The sequence below is a fragment of the Pseudophryne corroboree genome, chromosome 5, assembly GCF_028390025.1.
Source record: "Pseudophryne corroboree isolate aPseCor3 chromosome 5, aPseCor3.hap2, whole genome shotgun sequence".
NCBI lineage: Eukaryota > Metazoa > Chordata > Amphibia > Anura > Myobatrachidae > Pseudophryne > Pseudophryne corroboree.
Genome location: NC_086448.1, coordinates 720,929,913 through 720,957,654, shown reverse-complemented (window position 1 = coordinate 720,957,654; position 27,742 = coordinate 720,929,913). Strand labels below are relative to the sequence as shown.

Below are 27,742 nucleotides of genomic sequence, written 5' to 3'. Positions count from 1 at the left end.
GGGGAGATGTATCAAGCAATTTAAAGAACAGAGAAGTGGACTATTGGAGAAGTTGCCCATAGCAACCAATGAGCTTCTACCTATCATTTTATAGAATGTACTTGATAAATGCTACCTCAAAATTGATTGGCTACATAGAAACATAGAATTTGACGGAAGATAAGAACCACGTGCCCTAAACAACAGTACATGCACACACATACACACTATGGTTAATTTTTATCAGGAACCAGTTAACCTACCAGTATATTTTTGGATTGAGGAAGGAAACCAGAGGACCCAGTGGAAACCTACACAAGCACAGGAACCCATGACCTCAGTGCTGTGAGGCAGTAATGCTAACCATTACACCATCCGTACTGCCCGTGGTTGCTATGGACAACTTCTCCACAGGTCCACTTCTCCACTATTCACATTAGTTAATACATCTTCCCCTTGGTTCTTAGTGTTTCCAGAGAATGAGAAAGGTAGCAGTATGTAAGAGTTTATGCAATATATGCAGTGTATCAATTAACTGCTTCATTTCTCTATTCCCAATCAACAACACCAATCTAACATTCACCCATACTTGAGTACTCTCCCAGAATGCCCCGAGAGCTCCCGAATTTTGGAATGCTCTCCCAAACTCTCTAAATAGTAGACCAGCCTCCTCCGGTGGTTTGATAGCACAATTTGTGGAGAATTGCGCCCGTATGGCCCCTACTGCTCAAGGACACACGCAGGTCTGTGATTTACACTGCCACACTCTCCACATCTCCCATTCAGAATGTCGGCAAGCATAACTCACCCCTTCCTATGCTCCATTCTCCATGTAGCAGAGAGCCAAAAACCATTCACACAGTTCTGTAACAGCTTTTCTTTCTCTATCGTCCTAAGTGGATGCTGGGGTTCCTGAAAGGACCATGGGGAATAGCGGCTCCGCAGGAGACAGGGCACAAAAAGTAAAGCTTTTACAGGTCAGGTGGTGTGCACTGGCTCCTCCCCCTATGACCCTCCTCCAGACTCCAGTTAGATTTTTGTGCCCGGCCGAGAAGGGTGCAATTCTAGGTGGCTCTCATAAAGAGCTGCTTAGAGAAGTTTAGCTTAGGTTTTTTATTTTACAGTGATTCCTGCTGGCAACAGGATCACTGCAACGAGGGACAGAGGGGAGAAGAAGTGAACTCACCTGCGTGCAGGATGGATTGGCTTCTTGGCTACTGGACATGAAGCTCCAGAGGGACGATCACAGGTACAGCCTGGATGGTCACCGGAGCCTCGCCGCCGGCCCCCTCGCAGATGCTGAAGCAAGAAGAGGTCCAGAATCGGCGGCTGAAGACTCCTGCAGTCTTCTAAAGGTAGCGCACAGCACTGCAGCTGTGCGCCATTTTCCTCTCAGCACACTTCACACGGCAGTCACTGAGGGTGCAGGGCGCTGGGGGGGGGCGCCCTGGGAGGCAAATGTAAACCTATATAAGGCTAAAAATACCTCACATATAGCCCCCAGAGGCTATATGGAGATATTTAACCCCTGCCTAAATACAATAAATAGCGGGAGACGAGCCCGCCGAAAAAGGGGCGGGGCCTATCTCCTCAGCACACAGCGCCATTTTCTCTCACAGAAAGGCTGGAGAGAAGGCTCCCAGGCTCTCCCCTGCACTGCACTACAGAAACAGGGTTTAAACAGAGAGGGGGGGCACTAAATTGGCGACATAAATATATTTTCTCTATCGTCCTAAGTGGATGCTGGGGTTCCTGAAAGGACCATGGGGAATAGCGGCTCCGCAGGAGACAGGGCACAAAAAAGTAAAGCTTTTACCAGATCAGGTGGTGTGCACTGGCTCCTCCCCCTATGACCCTCCTCCAGACTCCAGTTAGATTTTGTGCCCGAACGAGAAGGGTGCAATCTAGGTGGCTCTCCTAAAGAGCTGCTTAGAGAAAGTTTAGCTTAGGTTTTTTACTTTACAGTGAGTCCTGCTGGCAACAGGATCACTGCAACGAGGGACTTAGGGGAGAAGTAGTGAACTCACCTGCGTGCAGAGTGGATTTGCTGCTTGGCTACTGGACACTAGCTCCAGAGGGACGATCACAGGTACAGCCTGGATGGTCACCGGAGCCGCGCCGCCGGCCCCCTTGCAGACGCTGAAGAGAGAAGAGGTCCAAAATCGGCGGCTGAAGACTCCTGAGTCTTCATAAAGGTAGCGCACAGCACTGCAGCTGTGCGCCATTTTCCTCTCAGCACACTTCACACAACAGTCACTGAGGGTGCAGAGCGCTGGGGGGGGGCGCTCTGAGAGGCAAATAAAAACCTTATTAGAGGCAAAAAAGTACCTCACATATAGCCCACAGAGGCTATATGGAGATATTTAACCCCTGCCTAACTTCAAAAATAGCGGGAGACGAGCCCGCCGAAAAAGGGGCGGGGCCTATCTCCTCAGCACACAGCGCCATTTTCTCTCACAGAAAAGCTGGAGAGAAGGCTCCCAGGCTCTCCCCTGCACTGCACTACAGAAACAGGGTTAAAACAGAGAGGGGGGGCACTGATTTTGGCGATATTGTATATATATAAAAGATGCTATAAGGGAGAAACACTTATATAAGGTTGTCCCTATATAATTATAGCGTTTTTGGTGTGTGCTGGCAGACTCTCCCTCTGTCTCCCCAAAGGGCTAGTGGGTCCTGTCCTCTGTCAGAGCATTCCCGGTGTGTGTGCTGTGTGTCGGTACGTGTGTGTCGACATGTATGAGGACGATGTTGGTGAGGAGGCGGAGAAATTGCCTGTAATGGTGATGTCACTCTCTAGGGAGTCGACACCGGAATGGATGGCTTATTTAGAGAATTACGTGAGAATGTCAACACGCTGCAAGGTCGGTTGACGACATGAGACGGCCGACAATCTATTAGGACCGGTCCAGGCGTCTCAGAAACACCGTCAGGGGTTTTAAAAACGCCCTTTTACCTCAGTCGGTCGACACAGACACAGACACGGACACTGAATACAGTGTCGACGGTGAATAAACAAACGTATTTCTCATTAGGGCCACACGTTAAGGGCAATGAAGGAGGTGTTACGTGTTTCTGATACTACAAGTACCACAAGAAAGGGTATTATGTGGGAGTGAAAAAACTACCTGTAGTTTTTCCTGAATCAGATAAAATAAAATGAAGTGTGTGATGATGCGTAGGGTTACCCCGATAGCAAATATTGGCGTTATACCCTTTCCCGCCAGAAATTAGGGTACGTTGGGAAACACCCCTTAGGGTGATAAGGCGCTCACACGCTTATCAAGTGGCGTTACCGTCTCCAGATACGGCCGCCCTCAAGGAGCCAGCTGATAGGAAGCTGGAAAAATATCCTAAAAGTATATACACACATACGGTGGTTATACTGCGACCAGCGATCGCCATCAGCCTGGAGATGCAGTGCTGGGTTGGCTTGGTCGGATTCCCTGACTGAAAATATTTTATTCATGTAGAGCATTTAATAGGATGCATTCTATATATATGTATGTGAGATGCACAGAGGGATATTTGCTCTCTGGCATCAAGATAAGTGCGTTGTCCATATCTCCCAGAAGATGTCAGGGACACGACAGTGGTCAGGTGATACAGATCCCATACGGCACATGGAAGTATTGCTGTATAAAGGGAAGGAGTTATTTGGGGGTCGGTCCATCGGACCTGGGGACCACAGCAACAGCTGGGAAATCCAACCTTTTTTACCCCAAGTTACATCTCAGCTAAAAAAGACACCGTCTTTTCAGCCTCAATCTTTCCTTTCCCATGAGGGCATGCAGGCAAAAGGCCAGTCATATCTGCCCAGACATAGAGGTAAGGGAAGTAGACTGCAGCAGGCAGCCCTTTCCCAGGAAAAGAAGCCCTCCACCGCGTCTGCCAAGTCCTCAGCATGACGCTGGGGCCGTGCTAGCGGACTCAAGGTGGGGGGGTAGTCTCAAGAGTCTCAGGGCGCAGTGGGATCACTCGCAAGTTGACCCCTAGATCGTACGAGTATTATCCCAGGGGTAAAGATTGGAGAGTCGAGACATCTTCTCCTCGCAGGTTCCTGAAGTCTGCTTTACCAACGGCTCCCTCCGACAGGGAGGCAGCATTGGAAACAATTCACAAGCTGTATATCCAGCAGGTGATAATCAAAGTACCCCTCCTACGACAAGGAAAAGGGTATTATTTTTCCACACTATATTGTGGTACTGAAGCCAGACGGCTTGGTGACACATAGTCTAAATCTAAAATGTTTTGAACACTTACATAAAAGGTTCAAATCGAGATAAAGTCACTCAGAGCAGTGATAGCGAACCGGAAAAAAGGGGACTATATGGTGTCCCTGGACATCAAGGATTACCTCCATGTCCAAATTTTGTCCTTCTCATCAAGGGTACCTCTGGTTCGTGGTACAGAACTGTCAATATCAGTTTCAGACGATGCCGTTTGAATTATCCACGGCACCCCGGGCTTTTTTACCAAGGTAATGGCCGAAAAGATGTTTCTTCAAAGAAAAAAGGCATCTAAATTATCCCTTACTTGCACGACCTAAAAAGGGCAAGTTCCAGAGAACAGTTGGAGGTCGGAAGAGCACTATCTAAAGTAGTTCTTCGACGGCACGACTGGATTCTAAATATTCCAAGAATCGCAGCTGTTTTCCGACGATACGTCTGCTGTTCCTAGGGATGATTCTGGACACGGTTCAGAAAAAGGTTTTTCTTCCCGAGGAAAAAGCCAAGGAGTTATCCGACCTGCAGGAACCTCCTAAAACCAGGAAAGGTGTCTGTACATCAATGCACAAGAGTCCTGGGAAAAATGGTGGCTTTTTACGAAGCAATTCCATTCGGCAGATTCCATGCAAGAATTTTCCAAAGGGATCTGTTGGACAAATGGTCAGGGTCGCATCCTCAGATGCACCTGCGAATAACCCTGTCGCCAAGGACAAGGGTATATCTTCTGTGGTGGTTGCAAAAGGCTCATCTATTGGAGGGCCGCAGATTCGGCATACAGGATTTGATCCTGGTGACCACGGACGCCAGCCTGAGAGGCTGGGGAGCAGTCACACAAGGAAGAAACTTCCAGGGGGTATGGACGAACCTGGAAAAGTCTCTTCACATAAACATTCTGGTACTAAGAGCAATCTAAAATGCTCTAAGCCAGGCGGAACCACTCCTGCAAGGAAAACCGGTGTTGATTCAGTCGGACAACATCACGGCGGTCGCCCATGTAAACAGACAGGGCGGCACAAGAAGCAGGAGTGCAATGGCAGAAGCTGCCAAGATTCTTCGCTGGGCGGAGAATCACGTAATAGCACTGTCAGCAGTGTTCTTCCCGGGCGTGGACAACTGGGAAGCAGACTTCCTCAGCAGACACGATATTCACCCGGGAGAGTGGGGTCTTCATCCAGAACTCTTCCACATGCTAATAAACTGTTGGGAAAGACCAATGGTAGACATGATGGCGTCTCGCCTCAACAAGAAACTGGACAAGTATTGCGCCAGGTCAAGAGATCCACAGGCAATAGCTGTGGACGCACTGGTAACACCTTGGGTGTACAAATCAGTATATGTGTTTCCTCCTCTGCCTCTCATACCAAAGGTATTGAAGATTATACGGTGAAGAGGAGTAAGAACAATACTAGTGGCTCCGGATTGACCAAGAAGGACTTGGTACCCGGAACTTCAAGAGTTGGTCACGGACGACTCGTGCCCTCTACTTCTGAGAAGGGACCTGCTACAACAGGGTCCCTGTCTCTTTCAAGACTTACCGCGGCTGCGTTTGACGGCATGGCGGTTGAACGCCAGATCCTAAAAGGGAAAGGCATTCCAGAAGAAGTCATTCCTACCTTGATTAAGGCAAGGAAGGAAGTCACCGCGAAACATTATCACCGCATTTGGCAAAAATATGTCGCGTGGTGCGAGGATCGGAGTGTTCCGACGGAGGAATTTCAACTGGGTCGTTTCCTACATTTCCTACAATCAGGATTGTCTATGGGTCTCAAATTGAGATCTATTAAGGTTCAAATTTTCGGCCCTGTCAATATTCTTCCAAAAAGAATTGGCCTCAGTTCCTGAGGTACAGACTTTTGTTAAAGGAGTACTGCATATACAGCCTCCTGTGGTGCCTCCGGTGGCACCGTGGGATCTAAATGTAGTTTTAGATTTCCTCAAATCCCATTGGTTTGAACCATTGAAAAAGGTGGATTTTAAATATCTCACATGGAAAGTGACTATGTTACTGGCCCTGGCTTCCGCCAGGAGAGTATCTGAATTGGCGGCTTTATCTTATAAAAGCCCTTATCTAATCTTCCATTCGGATAGGGCAGAACTGAGGACTCGTCCGCATTTTCTCCCTAAGGTGGTATCAGCGTTTCACCTGAACCAACCTATTGTGGTGCCTGCGGCCACTGGCGACTTGGAGGACTCCAAGTTGTTGGACGTTGTCAGAGCCTTAAAAATATACATTTCAAGGACGGCTGAAGTCAGAAAATCTGACTCGCTGTTGATACTATATGCACCCAACAAGTTGGGTGCCCCTGCTTCTAAGCAGACGATTGCTCGTTGGATTTGTAACACAATTCTACTTGCTCATTCTGTGGCAGGCCTGCCACAGCCTAAATCTGTTAAGGCCCATTCCACAAGGAAGGTGGGCTCATCTTGGGCGGCTGCCCGAGGGGTCTCGGCATTACAATTCTGCCGAGCAGCTACGTGGTCGGGGGAAAACACGTTTGTAAAATTCTACAAATTTGATACCCTGGCAAAAGAGGACTTGGAATTCTCTCATTCGGTGCTGCAGAGTCATCCGCACTCTCCCGCCCGTTTGGGAGCTTTGGTATAATCCCCATGGTCCTTTCAGGAACCCCAGCATCCACTTAGGACGATAGAGAAAATAAGAATTTACTTACCGATAATTCTATTTCTCGGAGTCCGTAGTGGATGCTGGGCGCCCATCCCAAGTGCGGATTATCTGCAATACTGTACATAGTTATTGTTAACAAATTCGGGTTATATTGTTAAGGAGCCATCTTTAAGAGGCTCTTTCTGTTATCATACTGTTAACTGGGTTTAGATCACAAGTTGTACGGTGTGATTGGTGTGGCTGGTATGAGTCTTACCCGGGATTCAAATTGCCTCCCTTATTGTGTACGCTCGTCCGGGCACAGTACCTAACTGGAGTCTGGAGGAGGGTCATAGGGGGAGGAGCCAGTGCACACCACCTGATCTGGTAAAAGCTTTACTTTTTTGTGCCCTGTCTCCTGCGGAGCCGCTATTCCCCATGGTCCTTTCAGGAACCCCAGCATCCACTACGGACTCCGAGAAATAGAATTATCGGTAAGTAAATTCTTATTAAAGATGCTATAAGGGAGAAACACTTATATAAGGTTGTCCCTATGTAATTATAGCGTTTTTTTGGTGTGTGCTGGCAAACTCTCCCTCTGTCTCTCCAAAGGGCTAGTGGGGTCCTGTCCTCTGTCAGAGCATTCCCGGTGTGTGTACTGTGTGTCGGTACGTGTGTGTCGACATGTATGAGGACGATGTTGGAGGAGGCGGAGCAATTGCCTATGATGGTGATGTCACTCTCTAGGGAGTCGACACCGGTATGGATGGCTTATTTAGGGAATTACGTGAGAATGTCAACACGCTGCAAGGTCGGTTGACGACATGAGACGGCCGACAAACAATTAGTACCGGTCCAGGCGTCTCAGAAACACCGTCAGGGGTTTTTAATAACGCCCATTTACCTCAGTCGGTCGACACAGACACAGACACCGACACTGAATCCAGTGTCGACGGTGAATAAACAAACGTATTCCTTATTAGGGCCACACGTTAAGGGCAATGAAGGAGGTGTTACATATTTCTGATACTACAAGTACCACAAAAAAGGGTATTATGTGGGAGTGAAAAAACTACCTGTAGTTTTTCCTGAATCAGATAAAATAAAATAAAGTGTGTGATGATGCGTGGGTTTACCCCGATAGCAAATATTGGCGTTATACCCTTTCCCGCCAGAAGTTAGGGCGCGTTGGGAATGAATAAGGCGCTCACACGCTTATCAAGTGGCGTTACCGTCGCCAGATACGGCCGCCCTCAAGGAGCCAGCTGATAGGCAGCTGGAAAAATATCCTAAAAAGTATATACACACATAAGGTGGTTATACTGCGACCAGCGATCGCCATCAGCCTGGAGATGCAGTGCTGGGTTGGCTTGGTCGGTTTCCCTGACTGAAAATATTTGATTGATATAGAGCATTTAATAGGATGCATTATATATTTATGTATGCGAGATGCACAGAGGGATATGTGCACTCTGGCATCAAAATAAGTGCGTGATCCATATCTCCCAGAAGATGTCATGGACACGACAGTGGTCAGGTGATACATATCCCATACGACACATGGAAGTATGGCCGTATAAAGGGAAAGAGTTATTTGGGGTCGGTCCAACGGACCTGGGGGTCTCGGCAACAGCTGGAAATCCAACCTTTTTACCCCAAGTTACATCTCAGCAGAAACAGACACCGTCTTTTCAGCCTCAATCCTTCCGTTCCCATGAGGGCAAGCGGGCAAAAGGCCAGTCATATCTGCCCAGACATAGAGGAAAGGGAAGTAGACTGCAGCAGACAGCTCCTTCCCAGGAAAGGAAGCCTTCCACCGCGTCTGCCAAGTCCCCAGCATGACGCTGGGGCCGTGTAAGCGGACTCAGGTTAGGTGGGGGTGTAGTCTCAAGAGTCTCAACGCGCAGTGGGATCACTCGCAAGTTGACCCCTGGATCGTACTAGTATTATCCCAGGGGTACAGATTGGAGAGTCGAGACATCTTTTCCTCGCAGGTTCCTGAAGTCTGCGTTACCAACGGCTCCCTCCAACAGGGAGGCAGTATTGGGAAAAATTCACAAGCTGTATTTCCAGCAGGTGATAATCAAAGTACCCCTCCTACAACAAGGAAAAGGGTATTAGTCTTCCACACTATATGGTGGTACTGAAGCCAGACGGCTTGGTGAGACATAGTCTAAATCTGAAATCTTTGAACACTTACATAAAGGTTCAAATCAAGATGGAGTCACTCAGAGCAGTGATAGCGAACCGGAAAGAAGGGGACTATATGGTGTCCCTGGACATCAAGGATTACCTCCATGTCCAAATTTGCCCTTCTCAACAAGGGTACATCGGGTTCGTGATACAGAACTGTCAATATCAGTTTCAAAAGTTGCCGTTGAATTATCCACGGCACCCCGGGCCTTTACCAAGGTAATGGCCGAAAAGATGACTCTCTTCAAAGAAAAGGGCATCTTAATTATCCCTTACTTGGACGATATCCTGAAAGGGGCAAGTTCCAGAGAACAGTTGGAGGTCGGAAAAGAACTATCTAAAGTAGTTCTACGATAGCACGAGTGGATTCTAAATATTCCAAAAATCGCAGCTGTGTTTTCCGATGATACGTCTGCTGTTCCCAGGAATGATTCTGGGCATAGTCCAGAAAAAGGTATTTCTCCTGGAGGGGAAAGCCAGGGAGTTATCCGACCTAGTCAGAAACCTCCTAAAACCAGGCCAAGTATCAGTGCATTAATGCACAGAAGGCCTGGGAAAAATGGTGGCTTCTTACGAAGCGATTCCATTCGGCAGATCTCACGCAAAACATTTTCAGGGAGATTTGCTGGACGAATGGTCCGGATCGCATCTTCAGATGCATCAGCGGATAACCCTGTCTCCAAGGACAAGGGTATCTCTTCTGTGGTGGTTGCAGGAGGCTCATCTACTGGAGGGCCGCAGATTCGGCATACAGGATTGGATCCTGGTGACCACGGACGCCAGCCTGAGAGGCTGGGGAGCAGTCACACAGGGAAGAAACTTCCAGGGAGTGTGGACGAGCCTGGAAAAGTCTCTTCACATAAACATTCTGGAACTAAGAGCAATCTACAATGCTCTAAACCAGGCGGAACCTCTGCTTCAAGGAAGACCGGTGTTGATCCAGTCGGACAACATCACGGCAGTCGCCCATGTAAACAGACAGGGCGGCACAAGAAGCAGGAGTGCAATGGCAGAAGCTGCCAGGATCCTTCGCTGGGCGGAGAATCACGTGATAGCATTGTCAGCAGTATTCATCCCGGACGTGGACAACTGGGAAGCAGACTTCCTCAGCAGACACGATCTTCACCCGGGAGAGTGGGGACTTCATTCAGAAGTTTTCCTCATGATAATAAACCGTTGGGAAAAACCAATGGTGGACATGATGGCGTCTCGCCTCAACAAAAAACTGGACAGGTATTGCGCCAGGTCAAGAGATCCGCAGGCAATAGCTGTGGATGCGCTGGTAACACCTTGGGTGTACCAGTCGGTATATGTGTTTCCTCCTCTGCCTCTCATACCAAAGGTATTGAGGATTATACGGCAAAGAGGAGTAAGAACGATACTAGTGGCTCCGGATTGGCCAAGAAGGACTTGGTACCCGGAACTTCAAGAGATGGTCACGGACGATCCGTGGCCTCTACCTCTGAGAAGGGACCTGCCTCAGCAGGGTCCTTGTCTTTTTCAAGACTTACCGCGGCTGCGTTTGACGGCATGGCGGTTGAACGCCAGATTCTAAAAGAAAAAGGCATTCCTGAAGAAGTCATTCCTACCTTGATTAAGGCAAGGAAAGAAGTCACCGCAAAGCATTATCACCGCATTTGGCGGAAATATGTGGCATGGTGCGAGGGTCGGAATGCTCCGACGAAGGAATTTCAACTGGGTCGTTTCCTACATTTCCTGCAATCAGGATTGTCTATGGGTCTCAAATTGGGATCTATTAAGGTTCAAATTTCGGCCCTGTCTATATTCTTCCAAAAAGAATTGGCCTCAGTTCCTGAGGTCCAGACTTTTGTCAAAGGAGTACTGCATATACAGCCTCCTGTGGTGCCTCCGGTGGCACCGTGGGATCTAAATGTAGTTTTAGATTTCCTCAAATCCCATTGGTTTGAACCACTTAAGAAGGTGGATTTGAAATATCTCACATGGAAAGTGACTATGTTACTGGCCCTGGCTTCGGCCAGGAGAGTATCAGAACTGGCGGCTTTATCTTATAAAAGTCCTTATTTAAGTTTCCATTCAGATAGGGCAGAGCTGCGGACGCGTCCGCATTTTCTCCCGAAGGTGGTGTCAGCGTTTCACCTGAACCAGCCTATTGTAGTGCCTGCGGCTACAAACGACTTGGAAGACTCCAAGTTGTTGGACGTTGTCAGAGCTTTAAAGATATACATTTCAAGGACGGCTGGAGTCAGAAAATCTGACTCGCTGTTTATACTGTATGCACCCAACAAGTTGGGTGCACCTGCTTCTAAGCAGTCGATTGCTCGTTGGATTTGTAACACGATTCAACTTGCACATTCTGTGGCAGGCCTACCACAGCCTAATTCTGTTAAGGCCCATTCCACAAGGAAGGTGGGCTCATCCTGGGCGGCTGCCCGAGGGGTCTCGGCATTACAACTCTGCCGAGCAGCTACGTGGTCAGGGGAGAACACGTTTGTAAAATTTTGCAAATTTGATACCCTGGCAAAAGAGGACCTGGAGTTCTCTCATTCGGTGCTGCAGAGTCATCCGCACTTTCCCGCCCGTTTGGGAGCTTTGGTATAATCCCCATGGTCCTTTCAGGAACCCCAGCATCCACTTAGGACGATAGAGAAAATAAGAATTTACTTACCGATAATTCTATTTCTCGGAGTCCGTAGTGGATGCTGGGCGCCCATCCCAAGTGCGGATTATCTGCAAGACTTGTACATAGTTATTGTTAACTATTTCGGGTTATTTTGTTTAGGGAGCCATCTTTCAGAGGCTCCTCTGTTATCATACTGTTAACTGGGTTTAGATCACAAGTTGTACGGTGTGATTGGTGTGGCTGGTATGAGTCTTACCCGGGATTCAAAATCCTCCCTTATTGTGTACGCTCGTCCGGGCACAGTACCTAACTGGAGTCTGGAGGAGGGTCATAGGGGGAGGAGCCAGTGCACACCACCTGACCTGTAAAAGCTTTACTTTTTGTGCCCTGTCTCCTGCGGAGCCGCTATTCCCCATGGTCCTTTCAGGAACCCCAGCATCCACTACGGACTCCGAGAAATAGAATTATCGGTAAGTAAATTCTTATTTTTTCTCAGTAAAAATAAATCAATAATCAAACTAAAAGTATAGCAGACCATTATTTTATAAAACAGTAATAGTCATAATAAGATGTAAATGTAGCTAGGAGTGGTTTATCTGGTGGTTCTCCAGCTGCCGCACATCTCCAAACCACCTGATGTGTTTTCTTGTGGTTTGTATGGTCATATCTCCAGTTGTTGGTGATTGTGGTTTTAAACCCTTAAATCATATGCAGTTTAGAGGAAACCACCATTAGTAATGTCAAAAAACAAAAGCCTCCCTTCCTTTCATTAACTGGCTATCTAGAGTTTTCAAGTACCCCCAACAAGTCAGGTTTTCAGGAGTTCACTATGTGGAAACAGGTTGGATAGTTACTAATCCAGCAATATAGATTGCCTCATCTGTGCATGATTAAATACATCAAGGAAACATGACCTGTTGGGGCACTTGAGGATTGGAGTTGAAGATCACTGGTCTAGGTGCTCCTCCCATCAAGGGATGCTTGGAACAATGCAAAATAGGTTTCTCTGTATCAACCAATATTACAACGTATAAAAGGTAGAACTTGATGGACTTTTCAGTCTTTTAAAGTAGGTAAATTAGGATTTCTTTTCTTGGTTATTTTAACTTTTTCAATATATATTCAGTAAGCCTTAATTTGTACAGAAAGTCAATAGAAACTCGATGTCTTAAGAGGTATATCACTTCATCATAATCCATGGCATAATTATCTATTTTTTACAGATTTGAAAAATTTAAAAAATATTATGTTGAACCTATGATTGGCACTACCTAAAGCCAATATTAGCATTCAAATTGCTCGTCAAGGCATCAGTTTGATAATGTTTATATTTACTAGCCCTGGGATGTCCACTTTCCATAATTCATTTTTAATCCCCAGTCTTGGAAGACAGGCTTAACTACTTTGCACTGAATTCGGGACAGGCAAGTTCATCATCACAAGGAAAGGGCCCATCTCTTCACAACAAGAAAAGGGCTTCACAGTCCAGGGAGGACCCAGTGTCCTCTCTTCATTTTGACTTGAAGTCGAAGATCGTGCTGAGAACTGGAATTCCATGGAGAAGATCACCTACTCAATCTGAAGGTCAGGAGTTGCAAGATCATTAGTAAGGGAAGAAAGTTAGATCATCTTATAATATTTTCATAGCTGATACTCCGTGGCACATTGGGTAGTCTTGGGTCTGTAGTTTGGTTTTATTGGGTGGGTCTAGCATGACACAGGACTTCAAAATATCTGTGATTAGAAGATACTTCTGCTTCTTCTCCAAACTGTGAGACTGAATCTTTGTACTTGAAATCAAATCTACTGACTGGAGGTAAGTTCCAGACAATGAGGGCTTTCTGATCATAAGATACCTCTGGTGTTCATAAATTTTTATTTGGTCATGAAAACATTTTTACTATCTAGTAGTTCAAAATAAGATCTTTCATATGGCTTCTATCTGTAACAATGTACTGAGATTTTCATTGTTGTTGTCACAAAACTAATGGGCTGCTATTGTCATCCTTTTGTTGCTCCCTGTCTAAGCAAATCTAGAATATCACAGTGTTTGGTTGTTATAAGTAATGATTCCATATCTGACATGACTGCCTCATTCTCCGCTCATTGGACATAACATTAGCATAACAGCTATATTAAAGAACTTTTCAAGATACACATTTGCAATAATTAAATGTGCCCCATTACCATAAGCAATCTCATAAACATCATGCTGAATATATATTACTACCACTAATACTTGTCTCCACCAATGATCGTACTGGTTTTTAACAACATAAGACGTATAACAAAGTAGTACCTGTGAACGTAATAATAGATTGTATTATGTTTTTTTTCATAATATAACCGGTTGGAGAGTATAGGCAGAGGGATGAGGTGGGATAACAGGTCTTCATTTTGGTCACAGATGGATCAATATTGTTGGCATTGTCAAAATACAATTAATATTTGAATTTAAAATGACTATTAAAGTTTTATTGGAATTTAGGGCTCAGATCCCTCGAAAGTACAAAAACTGCAAACTTCTTTTTTGTGTTTAAAATATTATTAATTTGATAGTAAGATAATAATTTTCATTTGTATAAAAATTTAGAAAAATGTTCTCTGTCTTACAGACCACTGCTCCTGTAAACATTCCACGAAGATTTAATGTCAACAATTCCAGTGTCTCCCGGCTGCTGCCTCATACTACAATCAGTAGAGCTTCGGTGAGTGATATATATGTTGAAAATAAGAAATTAGGTCGCAAAATGTTTTGTATCCCTAGGTACAATATGGCTGACACATGGGTGGCTTGCGATAAAGTAAGCCAAGTTACTCCTCATTTATTAATCATTAGGTGCATGATGTCATGTGAAAGAATTCTGGTAAATTTGAGTAAGATTCTGGTAGATATGCAGTGCATTAGTCCCCGCTTTGCTTGCACAGGGAAGTACAGAAAGGTCTGAGTGCACTGGCGTATCTATAATGGGTGCAGTGTGTGCGGTGCACACGGGCCCCTGGTTCCAGAGGGGGCCCACACCGCACACACTGCACCCATTTCTTCTATACTTACCTTTCCGGAGTCCATCGGCGACTGTATGTGGGCCCCCTCCTCTCCTGTAGCCGTCACGGCCGCTGCTAGTGCACTGAGCGCTAGAGACTCTGGCACAGTGCCAGAGTCTACAGCGCATGCGCAGAACTCCGGAAAAATGGCGCGGCGGGCATTTTTCGGAGTTCTGTGCATGCGCTGTAGACTCTCTGAGAGCGCTAGCAGCGGCGTTGACGGCTACAGGAGAGGAGGGGGCCCACACACGGAGTGTGCACACGGGTCCCCTCCTCTCTAGAAACGCTGCTGTCTGAGTGCCTGATAATAATGCATTAGTATCTGTTACGCTAAAGTGGGTTGTATAATACAGTTAAGATAAATTGTGAAGGACAGTTATGGTTGCCATTGGCTGCCTGAAGATGCCTACAATTGTCTCTCTTAAGATGTCTATAATGACTAGTTCATCTGTAAAGTGGTCTGTGTACAAATCACCACAGGTCTCTGGAGAGCTGCTGAAGTGTGTCTTTACTCACTGCAATAATGCTAAATAATGGCTGCAGAGGCACTTCCTGTATAACACTTCCTGTATGGCAAAGTGAATGGCAATGATGCAGCATACATCTACATATCTTCCATATCCTTACCTGCTACTGTCTCTCCTCATACCAACACTCCACACAAATGGTAGCTGTGCAAAAAAACTCCCTTGGCTGCTTTAATATTGGTGGCTGATAATGCCACTCCCTTACAGTTCCTAATTTATCAGTAGCTCCCTTGATGTCTTTGATTGTAAGCTCATTTAAAAATGGCCATATTTAGCTTCTGATTCATGTAATTGTGCACAATTTATTTGTTTGATCTCAATGTATATTTTAAGACATCTGAATTAGGCCAAGAGTTGTGCAGCCTGCATTATCTATAAGAAAAGGGCAGCCAGAATTGTAGTTGCCCTGTTATTCCTGGGCCTTGCACTCCGCGTCAGTGATTACCACACTCATTTGAATAATGTCTGTTAGAAGAAATGAAAGAGAGAAAGATGTCAGCTAGAGTTGTGTACTATATGATTGGAGGTGTGTGGAGGCATGGTGTATGTGATTGGGTGAATAGTGGTAAGGTAGGGATATGTCATACTCCTCTCCCTGACAATTTGAAACATATACATTTTGAAGTCAGTCCCTATACTAAAACAAATCATTTAGTTCCCAGCATATAGGGGGAGGTTGAAAAATGACTGTTCAGCTGGGTACACACTAGACAACGTGTGTACCCAGCGATATTGGCGATGATGGGACCTAGCGGGGGTGCTGGCATAAACAAGTACATACACACTTGATAATGTCGGCAGCGACGGTGGGGGCCGTACTGCATTTGGCAGCATGGCCTTCGCTGGTGATGTCGCCGTCGGACCTGCTTGCAGGTTCTACGGAGGATGTCGCCGACTAGGAACGGGAGTGTGCATCGTTAGCGACATAGTTCATACACACTGGACGATATGAACGATGCAGCGTTCCTCTTGGGCACATTGTTCAATTATCGTCTAGTGCAGAGGTTCCCAAGCGCGGTCCTCAAGGCACCCCAATGGTCCAGGTTTTAAATGTATCCATGTTTGGCCACAGGTGACTTAATTAGCACCTCAATCAATTTGATTTAACCATCTGTGCTGAGCCATGGATATACCTAAATCCTGGACTGTTGGGGTGCCTTGAGGAGCGCGTTTGGGAACCTCTGCTCTAGTGTGTACCCGGCCTTAGGAGCTGATTGGTTGATCTTCGAGGTTTGGCAAATCTTCCCATAGTACCTTATATAATCCATTCAATTTTATGTGACATACAGTTGACCTACCTATAGATTGTATGATAAAATATATAAAACTGTAGAAATTACATCCTAATTTGAATTATTTCCTCAGGAACTTATTTTATGTGGTCCTGATTTTACCTATACACTGTGGTATTTGTGTCTTATTGCCAGTAACTTTTAAGCAGAAATCAATGTCTTTGTACCCGGTTCAAAAATTCGGCATGGAAGCAAATCTGTAATGCTCCAGTAGAAATGAACTAGTCACTTGGCTGAGTCTGAATTGTTCATTGTTGTTGATAGTTTATGAGTGTATAATTGTTGACTTTGTGGCACAGACAATGGAACTGCAGTAATTCCTTCTTCATTGTTCTACATTTATTGCTGTGTAGATAAGGTCTGTGGACACCTACTGTATGCAGAGAAAGAGAACAGCTTAGAGAGAAAATGCGACAACTGAAAAATGTATATGTGTCAAAGGTTTAAATTCATTAGCTTGACCTATTTTTTTAAACAATGGGGGTCATTCCGAGTTGATCGTAGCTGTGCTAAAGTTAGCACAGCTACGATCATCTTCCCTGACATGCGGGGGGACACCCAGCACAGCGGCGATGCTTTTGTATTTCTGGAGTAACTCCCGGCCAGCGCAGATCCTGTGGCTGGCCGGCAGTTGTTCGTCGCTGCCGCTGGCCGCAGCGGCTGAGTGACATGTCACGCAGCCGCCGAGGCCAGCCCCCCCCAACGGTCCGGCCACGCCCGTGTTGGCCGGACCGCCGCCGTTCAGCCCCCTCCCGCCCAGCGACTGCCTCTGTCTCAGAGGCGATTGCTAGGCAACGATGACTGCCATGCGCCGGAGCACTGTGGCGCCGGCACATGCGCAGTTCCGACCCGATCGCTGCGCTGCGACAAACTGCAGCGAGCGATCCGGTCGGAATGACCCCCAATGTCATTAAATAATTGTTTGCATTTATTTACTCTTCATGGTGCCAATACAATCGTATTGTGGTAGCCCCTATGCAGTTGTTGCCCCCGTTGGGTGCGCATCAGTGGCGTGCGGTGAGGTCAGTTGCTGGTGAGGCACTGGCTGGTATCAGAGCCAGATTTACACACGCATATACTATGGACCCGAAAGAGGTACCTTAACTCCACCATTCGATTGGCATATTGCCTAGGTACATACATTTTCTTGTGTCTCAGTAGAATTTACAGCACAGGAATACTGAAAGCCAACAGCACAATAACTAGAAATACATTCACCTGTATTTGAACAACTCAAGATTTATTGATTTTTGCAATAGGTGGCAAAGAATCTAATTTATTCCAGTTAAGAAAAAACAGTAACACATATTTAAACGAGCATACAGCTTTAGAAATGTAGTTCCACTATTCAAAGTCATTCAAATGAAAACATACATTGTATGGCCTGACCTTTACTTGTAAATGAAGTCCATTCGCCTATCCTTCTGGACAAAGCTATCAGTGACTTTGCTGTAGAAGTCCTCTCTATTTTCTTTTAGTTTTAAAAGTCTCTCCGTCTCAATAGAGATGATTGCCAGGGATGAAAGTCGCCCTTGATCAGTCTTATTCCCGGTGTATGTTTTGAGTCGTTTCAAAGCAGAGAATGACCTTTCAACAGACGCTGTTGTTGCTGGTATAGTAAGCACCAGTTGGAGTAACTTTGTTGCTTCGGGAACTGTTTGAACGAGATTATTCTCGGTCACAAAGCTGAGGAGCTGTGTGGGTGATTTGCATTCGTTCCTCACCATTTCTGAGCTATACAAGCCACTAAGATCAGTCTTTAGTCTAAAAAAGTCAAAGTATTTAGCATATTTTGATAGACTCTGCAGTTTGGTGTCGTCAAAATGTAGGGACATATCATAAAATTTTGTGCAATCAACCAAACCTAGGAAACTTAGCTCAGCGAAATGGTCAAACCTAGCTTTCATTTGAACACTGACATTGTCCAGAATGTTATAAAACATTCTTTTCCTCTCATCTCTCATCACCTGGTTGCTTCGGGCATTGTCTGTCAGGCCAAGGGTGACACATTTCTGCTCAAATCGGTTATAAAAAATATCAAACTCTTGTCTCTGGCGTTCTACTGCTCCCATCGTGTCACGGATTCGTGCACAGCAGAATCCAATGTCCATTATTTTATTCTGCAGCACACGAAAGAGTGCATCGGTTTCATTGAAAATGCCCTCATATGCCATAATCAAGAAGCATGTGGATGCTTTTGACAGCCAGAGATCATATCCATTGGCCATATATAGGGTGTCATTGTCCCAGTCTCAAGGATTTTCTTTCATAATCTTAAACATAGCACGTATATCAGATTGGAACATGCTGATTGTCTGCACTAGTCTGGAATTTGAGCTCCATCTCGTGGGCGCTGCTCTTGGCAAACGTCGCTTCAAAACATCATCAAGTAGGTGAGTGCGCTTGGTCGACTTATTGAAAAATCCTGAAAGTCCCTCAAGTGTTTTAAAAAAAGTGTTACACTGAGGCATACATTTTGCTGAATGCAAGAGAACCAGATTTAATTTGTGCGCATAACAATGGATAAACATAGCTTCAGGTATCTTCTCTTTAATCTTGGCCTGCACCCCATTGAGATCTGATGCATCACAGAGGCTCCATCATAAGTCTGAGATACCAGCTTTTTAACACAGTTGTATTTCTCCAACACTCCCAAAAGATATTCAGCAATAGCCGGTGCTCGTCTATCTTCACTCACATCATCAAAACCCCTCCTTCACCTCATTTTTAGCAACATATTGCAAAATCACAGAGAGCTGGGCTTTGCTTGTGACATCTGTTGTCTCGTCTACTTCAACTGCTACAAATGGAGCTGCATTTATCTCCTCTGTCATATAATTTTGGATCACATCACCAATTGCTTCAATTAAAGCATTCTGTATTCTGTTTGATAAGTCAGAAAACACGGTGGATGTCTCCAAATGCTTAGCTAACTTCTCATTTTCCTCAGCAAAAGCATATACTAGCTCCACATAGTTGCCACGATTAGAAGAGCTTGCACTCTCATCGTTTCCACGAAATGCTAACTCCTGTTTCGCTAGGAAACAAGTGGCATTAATAAGGGATTTTAAAATCTCCCGGTTTTCCTTTACCTTAGCATTATGCATACTGATATTTAATCTCCGCTGTTCACTCAAAGCCAGATCTATCCTTGTGATTCCAAAAGTCTTTAAAGTAATTTGGCTTTGGATATGAATTACTGACTTTTCATGTTTGCTGAGGCTCCTTGGCAGATTTTTCAAGTCACGAAATCCTGTGTTAGTCCAAATATTGTCGACGGTGGTAAACAGAAGGCAGGGAAAGCAGTACAGGCGATTCCTCGTAGCACAGCCACACAACCAGTCTTTTCGTTGGTACCACTCCACTTGGAATGTCCGTGTAATTTTCTTCCGTCCTGCCGTTTGAAGAAGGCCCTTAAGCTCAGGCATTGGTCTTCCATTAGTTATCAGTCCTCGCTTTGCCTGAAAGTCCAACTTGGAAAACTGTTTAAGGTTTGCTATGATGTCGTTTTCCATTTTTTTAAACTAGCTTGAAGTCAGCTATCAAATCTAACAAAAAAGAGAGAGCACTGATGTAGGACACATGATTTACTAGAAAGTTATATAAATAAAAAATATACAATATATCCTGACCAAAAAAATAAATAATATGAAAAAATGACATGTACGCACACATACATCTATGGGGTCAATCGAAGTACGTGCAAGTAGCATTGTATGAGTGCGATTTTCTCCGAAAATTTGCACTGCAAATTAATTTTGCAATCCAATTAGGAACTTCGCACTTAATCAGAGTAAACTCACATTATTTTTGTTCACTACCCTGAGGTGTAGAATCTTTATTTCATGTTAAAAATGTTTGGACTTGCTTCAGAAACTCTTTGACACCTCCCTATCCCCATGACTTGTTAGGCATTTTGGAAATGTTTAAATTAGCTTAACTGAGCCAATAATAACATTACATTTTTTAGAATAATAACATGGCCTCAAACCCTTATTCGTTAAATCATGCACCCACAATTTCATGAAAAGTATTAAATAAAAGAAATAGAAAAATATCTTTTAAAGTCACTTCAAACTACCCCAAAAGCTTTTTTCCTTTTCTTTTGGCATTTCCATTTAATTCCTTTATATTTAAATGAAATTAATTTGCATTAGATTTCTTTAATTTAAAGAAACAAATGCAAAAACCTACACATTTGACACCTTTTAAAAGTATCCAGTACTTTCCTTATCCCCACTTAAAGCCTTCTATGATTCCACCTTTTTGGGGTCTATGAAAGTCTCCCCACTTTTCTCACATCGCATTTGGCATAGTTTGCAAACCCGAGCTGCAGGTGAGCATATTTATGTGAAGGCTGCAAATTATTTGCAGACTTGCACCTAATTGGATTGGACCCCTAAAGTCAGTCAGCAAAGGAAAGTGTGTGTGTGTGTGTGTGTGTGTGTGTGTGTGTGTGTGTGTGTGTGTGTGTGTGTGTGTTGGGGGGGGCAACATGGAGTATCCCATTTTTCCTAATGAACCAGACAGGATGATAATGCCATAGCAGTGGGAACACACAGCATAGACGTCCCTTCCTATTACATTAACCAGACCCAAACTAGTTGCAAGGGCTGGAATTTCCTGAAAAGCGGGGACTCAACATAGGATCTCAACCTCCCAAGCAATAACCTTTCAGTCCTGTGCTATGCCCCGCACCCCAGGATGGCAGTAGGTGGGTGGATGCACGTTTTAGGATATAAAAGTGTTAAGGTGGATATACACCTAAAGATATATCTGCAGATCAATCTGCGGATATATCTGTTGTTGAAGACATTGGAAAATGAATCTACAGTATGTGAGTGTGTATGCATGTATACACAGTAAACATATACTGTATAATTATATATATATATATACATACAGCATGTGTTTATATGTATATACAGTATATATATATATATATATATATATATATACACACACACAATTCTACTCGTATAAAACAGCGGCACTCGGAGACGTCCATAAGTGAAAATGGTATATATTTATGAACCGAAAACCAACGTTTCGGGGCTCTCTGGCCCATTTGTCAAGGTGAATAAGAACAATTAAAACATTTACATACCTTTATATAAAGAAGAAGCTTGCCAGTGTCTTGCGTCTGTCTGTTAGTGCAGCTGCCCGTTCCATTTCGGGTCACACGGGCGGCTGCACTGTCAGACGGACGCAAGACTCTGGCAAGCTTCTTCTTTATATAAAGGCATGTAAATGTTTTAATTGTTCTTATTCACCTTGACAAATGGGCCAGAGAGCCCGAAACTTTGGTTTTCGGTTCATAAATATATACCATTTTCACTTATGGACGTCTCCGAGTGCCGCTGTTTTGTGCGAGTGGAATTCTGTTAATATCAGAGGGCACCGGAGCAAGCTGTACTTGAGGGATGAGTGCCGGTTCTTTTGTACATATACATATATATTTTATATTCGGTGTACATAGCCGCGGCACTCTCAGGTCATTATCATACAAGTGAACTAGGTAGCATCCCATTGATGCAACGTTTTGGTCTATTTCAACCATCGTCAGGCATTTTTGAGCCTGACGACAGTTGAAATAAAACAAAACTGTTGCATCAGTGGGACGTTAGTGGTTCACTTGTATGATAATGACCTGAGAGTGCCGCTGCTATGTACACCGAATATACATATTCGCTATGCACACTGTCCAGGTGAAAACTAAATTAAAGGAAAAAAAAATATGTAGGGGTCCCCCCTATTTAATGGACCAGCACCGGGCCCTAGGAGCCATCCTGATTCTAAAAAATATGGGGGGGAAAAATTGTATGGATCCCCCATATTTTTAGAACCAGCACCAGGCTCCTCCAGTAAGGGAGGGTAATGCCACAGCCAGGGGACACACTTTACGGGTCCCGTGGCCAAAGCATTCAAGCCCCCCTAACTAGTCAGCAAAGGCCAGAGGTTCCTAGTGAAGTGGGGACCCCCCAATACAGGGGTCCCCCTCTCCAGGGTACCCCAGGCCTTTGCTGAAGCCCGGTGCTATCCCCCACACCCCTGGGAGGTGGGTGCAGGGTTGATAGCTTACTTAAAAAGCAATATTGTCCTTTACAAAGGGACTACAAGTCCCAGCAAGCCTGCCACTCATGCTGGTACTTGGAGAACCACAAGTACCAGCATGCAAGGCATTAAAGGCCCGCTGGTACCTATAGTCCCCCTGTAATGGAAATATTAAAATAAAAACAAAACACTGGCTTTTTAAAATATTTTATTTATCTGCAACTTCGCCTGGCGGGTCGGTGGCCATATAGCTCTTTTGCCCGGCCGCCAACCCTCCAGGGCTTCCGCCGTCTTCGCCTGGTGGGTCGGCGGCCATATAGCTCTTTTGCCTGGCCGCCGACCCTCCAGGGCTTCCACCGTCTTCGCCTGGTGGGTCGGCGGCAATATAGCTCTTTTGCCCGGCCGCCGACCCACCAGGGCTTCCGCCGTCTTCGCCTGGTGGGTCGGCGGCCATATAGCTATTTTGCATGGGCACCGACGCACCAGGGCTTCCGCCGACTTCGCCTGGCGGGACAGCACCCACCAGGGCTTCCGCTGTCTTCGCCTGGTGGGTCGGCGGCCATATAGCTATTTTGCGTGGCCGCCAACCCACCAGGGCTTCCGCCGACTTCGCCTGGTGGGACAGCGCCCACCAGGGCTTCCGCCGTCTTCACCTGGCGGGTCGGCGGCCATATAGCTCTTTTGCTAGGGACCTTCTGCATGTATGTATATATATATATATATATATATATAAAAGCGCTGTACTGACTGGGATTTTATTCCAGTGTCCGGTGGTGCTGGCATACTCTCTCTCTGTCTCTCCAAAGGGCCTTATTGGGGTACTGTCTCCATATAGATATATATCCCTGAGTGTGTGGGGGTGTTGGTACGTGTGTGTCGGCATGTCTGAAGCGGAAGGCTCATCTAAGGAGGAGGTAGAGCTGATGATTGTGGTGTCTCCGTCGGCGACACCGACACCTGATTGGTTGGATATGTGGAATGTTTTAAATGCAAATGTGTCTTTATTACATGAGAGATTGGACAAAGCCCAGGGAAGAAACAGGGAGTCAATCCATGGCTTTGGCTGTGTCACAGAGCCCTTCAGGGTCTCAGAAACGTCACCTGTCCCACGTAGCAGACACTGATACCGACACGGATTCTGACTCCAGTGTCGACTACGATGATGCGAGGTTACACCCAGGGGTGGCCAAAAGTATTCATTATATGATTATTGCTATAAAAGATGTTTTGCATATCACAGATGACCCCTCTGTCCCTGACACGAGGGTATGCATGTTTAAGGAAAAGAAACCTGAGGTAACCTTTCCCCCGTCTCATGAGCTGAACGCTTTATTTGAAAAGGCTTGGGAAACTCCAGACAAGAAACTGCAGATTCCCAAGAGAATTCTTATGGCGTACCCTTTCCCCGCGCAGGACAGGTTACTGTGGGAATCCTCGCCCAGGGTGGACAAGGCTTTAACGCGCTTGTCCAAAAAGGTGGCGCTACCATCTCCGGACACGGCAGCCCTCAAGGATCCTGCTGATCGCAGACAGGAAACTACATTAAAATCAATTTATACACATACGGGTGCCTTGCTCAGACCAGCAGTAGCGTCGGCATGGGTATGTAGCACAGTAGCAGCATGGGCAGATAACTTGTCATCTGACATTGACACCCTAGATAGGGATACCATTTTATTGACCTTGGGTCGCATTAAAGACGCAGCCTTATATATGAGAGACACTGCGAGAGACGCTGCGAGAGAAGTTGGGCTGTTAGGTTCAAGAGCCAACGCCATGGCTATTTCTGCTAGGTGAGCCCTGTGGACCCGCCAATGGACGGGTGATGCCGACTCAAAGAGACATATGGAAGTTTTACCTTACAAGGCTGAGGTCTTATTTGGGGAGGGACTCGCAGACCTGGTTTCCACGGCTACCACGGGTAAATCTTCTTTTTTGCCTTATGTTCCCCCACAGCAAAAGAAAACACCACAATATCAGATGCAGTCCTTTCGGTCGCATAAGTCCAGAAGAGGTCGGGGCTATTCCTTCCTCGCCAGAGGTAAGGGTAGAGGGAAAAGAATGCCTGCTACGGCTAGTTCCCAGGAGCAGAAGTCCTCCCCGGCTTCTACTAAATCCACCGCATGACGCTGGGGCTCCACTGAGGGAGTCCGCGCCGGTGGGGGCACGTCTTTGACTCTTCAGCCAGGTCTGGGTTCTGTCAGACGTGGATCCTTGGGTGATGGAAATTATATCCCAAGGCTACAAACTGGAATTCGAAGAGGTGCCTCCTCGCCAATTTTTCAAGTCGGCTTTGCCAGCTTCTCCCCCAGAGAGGGAAATAGTTTTAGCTGCAATTCAAAAGCTGTATCAACAGCAAGTGATTATCAAGGTTCCCCTAGGCCAACAGGGGAAAGGGTACTATTCAACCCAGTTTGTGGTCCTGAAACCGGAAGGCTCGGTCAGACCCATTCTGAATCTAAAATCCCTAAACCTGTACTTGAAAAAGTTCAAATTCAAGATGGGATCGCTCCGGGCAGTTATCTCCAGCCTGAAAGGGGGGATTTTATGGTGTCACTAGACATAAAGGATGCATACCTTCATGTCCCCATATATCCTCCTCATCAGGCGTACCTGAGATTCGCTGTACAGGACTGTCATTACCAGTTTCAGACGTTGCCGTTTGGGCTTTCCACGGCCCCGAGGATTTTCACCAAGGTAATGACGGAAATGATGGTGCTCCTGCGCAGGCAGGGAGTCACAATTATCCCGTACTTGGACGATCTCCTGTTAAAAGCGAGATCGAGAGATCAATTGCTGAAAAGCGTGTCGCTCTCCTTGAGAGTGCTGCAGGAGCACGGCTGGATTCTAAATCTACCAAAGTCACAGTTGATTCCAACGACTCGGCTATCTTTCTTAGGCATGATTCTGGACACAGAACAGAAGAGGGTTTTTCTCCCAGTGGAAAAAGCCCAGGAACTCCAGAACATGGTCAGGGACCTGCTAAAACCAAAAAGAGTGTCAGTCCATCAATGCACTCGAGTACTGGGAAAAATGGTGGCGGCCTACGAGGCCATCCCCTTCGGCAGGTTCCATGCGAGGACATTTCAGTGGGACCTTCTGGACAAGTGGTCGGGGTCCCATCTACAAATACATCAGAAAATAAGCCTGTCCCCCAAGGCCAGGGTGTCTCATCTGTGGTGGCTGCAGAGTGCTCACCTTCTCGAGGGTCGCAGGTTCGGTATTCAAGACTGGGTTCTGGTGACCACGGATGCGAGCCTCCGAGGATGGGGAGCAGTCACACAAGGAAGAAATTTTCAGGGACTATGGTCAAGCCAGGAGGCTTGTCTACACATCAACGTACTGGAATTGAGGGCCATATACAACGGCCTACGACAAGCGGAGAATCTTCTTCGCGACCTACCGGTTCTGATTCAATTAGATAACGTCACAGCCGTGGCTCATGTAAACCGCCAAGGCGGGACAAGGAGCAGAGTGGCAATGGCGGAAGCCACCAGGATTCTTCGCTGGGCGGAAAATCACATAAGCGCTCTGTCAGCTGTCTTCATTCCGGGAGTGGACAACTGGGAAGCAGACTTCCTCAGCAGACACGATCTCCATCCAGGAGAATGGGGACTTCATCAAGAAGTTTTTGCAGAGATAACAAGTCATTGGGGACTTCCTCAAATAGACATGATGGCGTCACGCCTCAACAAGAAGCTTCAGAGGTATTGTGCCAGGTCAAGGGACCCTCAGGCAGTAGCGGTGGACACCCTGGTGACACCATGGGTGTTTCAGTCGGTCTATGTGTTCCCTCCTCTTCCGCTCATCTCAAAAATATTGAGAATCATAAGACGAAAAAGAGTGCAGACAATACTCATTGTTCCAGATTGGCCTCGAAGGGCCTGGTATTCAGATCTTCAGGAAATGCTCACAGAAGATCCGTGGCCTCTTCTTCTCAGGGAGGACCTGTTGCAGCAGGGGCCCTGCTTGTTCCAAGACTTTCCGCGGTTACGTTTGACGGCATGGCGGTTGAACACCAAATCCTAGCTGCGTAAGGTATTCCGGAGGAAGTCATCCCTACTCTGATAAAGGCTAGGAAGTAGGTGATGGCGAAACATTATTACCGTATCTGGAGGAAGTATGTATCTTGGTGTGAAGCCAAGAATGCTCCTACGGAAGATTTCCATCTGGGCCGTTTTCTCCACTTTCTACAAACAGGAGTGGATATGGGCCTAAAGTTAGGCTCCATTAAGGTAAAGATTTCGGCCCTATCAATTTTCTTTCAGAAGGAATTGGCTTCTCTCGAGGTCCAGACTTTTGTAAAGGGAGTGCTGCACATCCAGCCTCATTTTGTGCCCCCAGTGGCACCATGGGACCTTAACGTGGTGTTACAGTTCCTAAAATCTCACTGGTTTGAACCTCTTCAAACGGTTGAATAAAAATTTCTCACTTGGAAGGTGGTCATGTTGTTGGCCTTGGCATCTGCAAGGCGGGTGTCCGAATTGGCGGCTTTATCTCACAAAAGGCCCTATCTGATTTTCCATGTGGATAGAGCAGAGTTGAGGACTCGTCCTCAATTTTTGCCTAAGGTGGTTTCATCGTTTCATATGAACCAACCTATTGTGGTACCTGTGGCTACGGGTGACTTGGAGGATTCCAAGTCCCTTGATGTAGTCAGGGCCTTAAAAATGTATGTAGCCAGGATGGCTCGGGTTAGGAAAACAGAGGCACTGTTTGTCTTGTATGCAGCCAACAAGGTTGGCGCTCCTGCTTCTAAGCAGACTATTGCTCGCTGGATCTGTAACACGATTCAGCAGGCTCATTCTACGGCTGGATTGCCGTTACCAAATTCGGTAAAGGCCCATTCCACTAGGAAGGTGGGCTCTTCTTGGGCGGCTGCCCGATGCGTCTCGGCATTACAGCTTTGCCGAGTGGCGACTTGGTCGGGTTCAAACACTTTTGCAAAATTCTACAAGTTTGATACCCTGGCTGAGGAGGACCTCATGTTTGCTCAATCGGTGCTGCAGAGTCATCCGTACTCTCCCGCCCGGTCTGGAGCTTTGGTATAATCCCCATGGTCCTTACGGAGTCCCCAGCATCCTCTAGGACGTAAGAGAAAATAAGATTTTAAACCTACCGGTAAATCTTTTTCTCTTAGTCCGTAGAGGATGCTGGGCGCCCGTTCCAGTGCAGACATATTTCTGCAAGGCTTGTATATAGTTATTGCTTACATA

General features: G+C 46.1%; 1 protein-coding gene across 2 annotated transcripts in view; it reads left to right on the top strand.

Annotated features, from left to right (window-relative positions):
• ZNF704 (zinc finger protein 704) overlaps positions 1-27,742 on the top strand; it is a 217,775-nt gene that overhangs the window by 153,068 nt on the left and 36,965 nt on the right. For both annotated transcript variants that reach the window (XM_063923984.1, XM_063923983.1), the window contains exon 7: positions 14,224-14,316. In XM_063923984.1, coding sequence (XP_063780054.1) covers positions 14,224-14,316 — 93 coding nt within the window. The remainder of the gene's footprint in view (positions 1-14,223; positions 14,317-27,742) is intronic.